Genomic DNA, 6272 nt, shown 5'->3' on the forward strand with positions numbered 1-6272 from the left:
TCTTTTTGATTTTTTAAAATCTGATTGTAATTTAATTTAATTTTACTTCTGAGCCCATACTGTTGTGCTCTATTTAAAGACTGTTTTAATGGATTGTTTTTGTTGTAATCCTGCAGTATGCCATTTGTAAAGAGCCCCTGATTGAGTTGTCTAATCCGGGCGCCAGCAGCTCGCTCTTCTACCTGACCAGCGATGATGAATTCATCATCAAAACCGTCCAGCACAAGGAGGCAGAGTTCCTGCAAAAACTGCTTCCAGGATACTACATGGTAAGTCTCAGTAGAGTACAGACTCATTCATCTCCGCAGTGAAGAAAGCTGAGTAAAACACTGTGACTCAGTAGTATAGATTGTTCTGTTCTCCCTCATCTATTCTATTTTAGAGGGTTACTACTGGTGTTTTCAAATGGCTGTTGATTTCAAGTTACCCTTTCTCATCAGCTTCACTATTGTGAAGCTACTTGTTGTGGATTAAATGAGCCACAACTATTTCTAACCAGCCAAAAGTGTATTTTATATCCTTTTTATTTAAAACAAAATACAATAATTATATATACTTTTTTTTAATTTTTTTTTTTAAATAGGATTATTTTTTAAAATATTTAAAAGTTTTTGCATGTATATTTGTAGAAACCAGAGTAGGCCATTGTGTCACTGTCACAGTGCATTATATATTAATCTCAATGTAAAACGCCTCTCATATTTATACACTTATTTTTCATTGCTTAATGTAAGTGTTATGTACATATATTTAGGTTTCTTACTGACATAGAGGACTATTGTTTATAGTGAGGTCATATATATGTCCTCTGTGTCTCTTTTTCCAACCATTCCAGTTCAGTATTATATGTAAACATTATTGCTAATAGTCATGAATAACTGACTAACAAACCTGATTTTTCTGTTGCATAACTTGAAAAGATTGTTTATGTACAAACTCAGCAGTCTGACTTGCTGTTATAGATCAAAATTAAAGGTGAAGTATGAAACCAAAAAGCTTTCCAGAACTGTCTGTCATTGGTTGAACATGTTATTAGTGTTGTTGCATTAGGCTGGTCGGGATGTTCACATGAGCAACAGTGTTTAGAAAGAGCCACAGTATGACTCACAGTTGACTATAAACATTAACATGGAAGAAAGTATTTAAGAAGTATATAAATGGCATTTCCTTTAATTAAAGCTCTTTTTTCCTCAGAACCTTAACCAGAACCCAAGGACTCTCCTCCCCAAGTTCTACGGCCTGTACTGTGTTCAATCTGGAGGAATCAACATTCGTCTTGTGGTTATGAACAATGTTCTGCCTCGGTCTTTAAAGATGCACTACAAATATGATCTTAAAGGCTCCACATACAAGAGACGGGCATCACGAAAAGAGCGGGAAAAGGCCTGCCCCACATATAAGGACCTAGACTTTGTGGACATGCATGATGGCTTGTACTTTGACACAGAGACATATAACGCCCTGATGAAGACGCTACAGCGAGACTGCCGGGTGAGTGCTACTCTATTTTGCCATTTTTCAAACAAAAAAAATGAGTGTCGTCTGCTTGTGCAAAAGTTGTGGGTGGTTTCCAGAGCACTGCTGTGGTTGTTAGCATGTTTGGAGTTTTGTGTAGCGTGAGTCCAATAGAATAGAAAGCCATTTGGAAGCAAAACAAAAACAGGCTTCTGATATGAATCACAGGGAATCGAGAGGAGGATAAAAATTTTACACATTTGAGTGGCTCAGTTTCTGTGGCGACCAACCTTGATTTGATCAAACCTGATAATCTGGTCTGAGTGTCATCACAGTGTTGGATTACAAGGTATCTTGTGACAAATCATGCACTTAAGTGTATCAAATGGCTCATGCTTCACTAGAATAAATGAAGTTAAAAAACAGGGCCATCAAAAATTCCTTCTATTTTGTAATTTACATTGCTAAAAATGAGATGTTTGCAGAACAAACAATGCTATTTCTTAAAATCTGCTATCATTTGAACAATTCTCTTTCTGTTTTTGTTCTAAAAAGATTTACATGCAATTTTTTATTATTTTAAATATTATGAGCTCTGTCTCATTAACATTTCAGTAAGCAATGTAAACTACTGTTCAGAAGTTTTATTTATGTATTTATTTTTTAAGAAATGGAACACTTTGCAGCAAAGGCACATTGAGTTAATCAAAAGTGACAGTAAAGATATTTGTTATATTACAAAACATGATATTTCAAATAAATGTTCTTTTGAACTTTCAATTCATCAAAAAATCCTGATGAATATAAAATGCATCACAGCATATTAGAATGATTTTTGAAGGAGCATGTGACACTGAAGACTGGAGTAATGATGCTGAAAATTCAAATTCACATCACAGAAATAAATTACATTTTAAAACATATTAAAATTGATTTTAAATTGTATTCATTTTTCCTTTACTGAATTTTTGATCAAATAAATGCAGCTTTGGTGAGCATAAGAGACTTCTGTCTAAGACAAAAAAAAATCTTACCAACCCCAAACATTTGAACAGCAGTGTACATGGAGAACTAATTGCCCGTTGTTTTAAACTGTTGACAACATCACAAAAACACTCATTACATGAACCCTCATGAGATAAAAACATGTATTAAAGACCTTAAAACACCACAGATAGACCTCAAGATAACCATCAGCTAACTAAAGTGCTTGAGGATCATTCTTACATTACAAGACAGTACGTTTCTAAGCGTGACAAGAAAATCAACAGCATCAGTGTAAATAGAATTGGAGAAGGTCAAGTGATACAGTTATATTAAGTATGATGCAGAATGGAACAGAACCACAAAACCGCCAGCTATGCTTGTCATTTTGAGTGTAACATAATAGAAAGGCTGCATTTGATATGCATCTGTTGTCATGTTTTGTGTTTTAATAAGTAAAAGTGGCTTTCTAAAATGGCGCTTAGATTTCCCAAGACTCAATAGAAATTTTTGGAACCACTTAGAATCTTTTGTTCATCTAATCAACAGTAAAGATGTTTTAGTCTCATCCTCATGCACAAGCACCCGGGAGGATGCTGCAGTTTCATGGAAAACAAGTTCATGATAGTCTTCCGCTCCACAGTAGCTTATCAACAGATTCAAAATGTGCTGAGTGGCAGACCTCTCCGTTTAGCTGGGAAACAAACCGCATAAATCCAGTCTGGCATTCCTTTCTATTTCAGCAGATCAGGCTGTCGACATGGTCTGGTAACTATTGTTGTATTTCACATGATTTCGTTTTTTTTTTTTTTCCAAATGATTTGTAAATAAATAATCAGATGGTATTTTCCCACCTAGACAGTTTTCATTACTGCTTAAATATTGGGACTTGGTTGATAATGTCTGCCCTACATGATCTGACAGTGTTTGGCAACCACAGATTAGCAGCATTCATTTGTTCTCCAAGGAAGCCATAGCCGTTTGTTTTGTAGGTGATTGTAATGGCATTGCTGTGTGGTTGTTAAAACGGTTAGTTCACCCAAAAATGAAAATTCTGTCATTAATTACTCACCCTCGTGTTGTTCCAAACCCGTAAGACCTTCGTTCATCTTCGGAACACAATTTAAAGGTGCTGTATGCAGGATTGACGCCGAGTGGTTGAACTAGGTATTGCGGTCCAAATTCAAAATATTGGCGAGGGTTATTTCACCCGGCCCCTCCTCCTCAGACTTGACGCACACGCAGGTTGCCAGATTGACGACACCAACAGGAACGAGCGCACTTGACGATGAATGAAATGAAATGCGCTGTCATCATGCCGGATCTGGGTCAGCGCCGGTGCCGCCACACGCTCGCGCCATGAGAGCCCTCAGATTTCATCAAAAATATTTTAAATTGTGTTCCGAAGATGATCGAAGGTCTTACGGGTTTTGAACAACACGAGGGTGAGTAATTAATGACAGAATTTTCATTTTTGGTTGAACTAACCTTTTAAGCTGTTCTGAGTGACTTTAGGGCATAGTTGGGTGGTTGAATAAACACCACCTCTAAAATTAATGTAGTTAGAATAACTCAGATACAGTGCCGTTCAAAATTTGGGCTCAGTAATATTTTTTTTAAGACATTAATTGATGCATTTATTCAGAAAAGGTGCATAAATTGATCAAATGTGACCGTAAGAGACATTTTTTTGTTATGTAATGTAACAAAAGATTTATATATCAAATTAATGCAGTTCTTTTAAAATCTTGGATAAACTGCGTCATGGTTTCCACAAAAATATTAAGCAGCAGAACTGTTTTCAACATTGATGATAATAAGAAATGTTTCTTGAGCAGCAAATCAGAATGATTTCTAAAGGATGATGTGACACTGAAGACTGGAGTAATGCTGCTGAAAACTGAAAATTCCATCACAGAAATAAATTAAATCTTATATAAATTGCAAAAATATTTACAGTAGTATTTTAAATTGTAATATTATTTCACAAGATTACTATTTTACTACTGTATTTTTGATGAAATAAATGCCGCCTTGGTGTGCATAAGAGACTTTAAAAAAACATTTAAAAAAATCTTACTGACCCCAAACGTTTGAACGGTAGCCTACTGATTCATACTGAAATCCTTGATATTTGACTGTCAAATCAAAGTACAATTTGGTAAAAAAAAAAAAAAAACTATACTTAAAGGAACAATTCACCTCAAAATGAAAGTTTTGTTCTCATTTTACTTTCTTCTGTGGAGCACATTAGAAATTATTTTGGAAAATGTGGTTTGTTTTGGACCCTGTTGACTTTCATTGCATGGACACAAACAGTTGAAACATTTTTCAAAACAGAATGTAATACAGGTTAGAAACAACGCAAGGGTGAGTAAATAATGACAGAACTTGAATTTTTGGGTGAACTATCCTTTTTAAGCCTTCATTTGTTTTTCTTTTTCTGTATTCGCCCCTCACATTGCTGTCCAGGAAAAACTATTTCTATTAAAATGATCTCATTTTTGTTTCCTATTTGTGCACTGCAGTGTTTTTCAAGGACAAATGCCACCCCTGACATGTTTTTTTTTACTTTGTAAGTTCCTCCAAAATCAAGCTGCAAGTAAACAGCCCAGTAACTGAATTACCCAAATGATTGTGGCATGATGTTGAAGTGTCCCAATGCTGCATTAGGTAACCGGCCCTCTGTGGTCGCCTTGTGCTTCTCGAATTCTTCAGCAGACTTGGCACTCGAACTTTCTTACTGTTCATTTGTTTACCAAGAAACAAGCTCTACAACGGTGCCATTGCGATGGCATTCCAGACATGACCTGTTATTAAAAGCGATTCGAGACAAAATGTTCCCTATATGTAACAGTCTGAGAGTTTGTCTTTTTTGGCACCTGAAGTATGTAGCGACCGGCCGGCCCCTGTGAGCGCTGAACTAAAAGGATCAGCCGTAATGCGAGTCACAAGAGGGCCGAGGGAAAAATGAGAACTCGAGTTTCACACAATAATGACCATACTTGGGGACATTCGGCCCGCTGTAGCCCACCCTGCCATCCAACTTCAGCATTTGAGAAGAACATAGTCTTTTATGGATTGAAATTGTTGAAAAGAAGTTATTTTCTGTCATCTTTTTACACTGTTCTTGATGCAAGGAAACACAAACTGCAGTCCAAACACATTCCCATGAGTGCTGTAAGATTTTATTGTTAGCTTTTCCTTCTGGCTACGTCCTGTGCAGAAAATGAAATGAACTCTAAGCAGAAAGTTTCTCCTGAGTAAGCAACACACCCTGGGCTTCAACTGCAGAGCACAATAGAACCAAATCTATAAGAATCAAGAACAAGCGCTTAAACGGTTTCTATGCGAGCAAGCACTTATGGGATTTTGATAATGCATAGAGCATGTCGCCAGCATTTATCTTCACTCTTGATGTAAATGTCTTCTCTGAGCTGAATGGAAATGAGTAAGCATTCATTTTAATGACCTGATTTTGACAATAAAGAACGCTTTTGTCACCGTATCTGACACATGAAAAATAATGACGCAGGTCTTTTTGGAAAGCTCGGAAATGGTGTTCCAGCAGCTTCTTTCCGCTTATAAGAAGAAGAGTGTATTTTGATATTTTTGGCACATATCTCTATCTATATGTTGTTGTTTTGCAGGAGGATGTCATCCTCAGTGTCTGTGGCAGTTATGGCTCTTTATTTTTTTCATATTCAAAACTAAACAAATATTTAGGTTTGATTTTAGTCTTGTGTGAGCAAATGCCTAATTGACATTTATCGCCCCTTGAGGAACGATTCAGTTTATATATATATATATATATATATATATATATATTAGTG

General features: G+C 36.1%; 1 protein-coding gene across 1 annotated transcript in view; it reads left to right on the forward strand.

Moving 5' to 3' along the window:
• The window catches only part of LOC107664977 (phosphatidylinositol 4-phosphate 5-kinase type-1 beta-like), a 50831-nt gene that overhangs the window by 29175 nt on the left and 15384 nt on the right, over positions 1–6272 (forward strand). The window contains exons 6-7 of the mRNA XM_016455682.1: positions 117–269; positions 1195–1491. Of these exons, the coding sequence (XP_016311168.1) occupies positions 117–269; positions 1195–1491 (450 nt within the window). The remainder of the gene's footprint in view (positions 1–116; positions 270–1194; positions 1492–6272) is intronic.

The sequence above is a fragment of the Sinocyclocheilus anshuiensis genome, unplaced genomic scaffold (assembly GCF_001515605.1).
Source record: "Sinocyclocheilus anshuiensis isolate Anshui unplaced genomic scaffold, SAMN03320099.WGS_v1.1 scaffold363, whole genome shotgun sequence".
NCBI lineage: Eukaryota > Metazoa > Chordata > Actinopteri > Cypriniformes > Cyprinidae > Sinocyclocheilus > Sinocyclocheilus anshuiensis.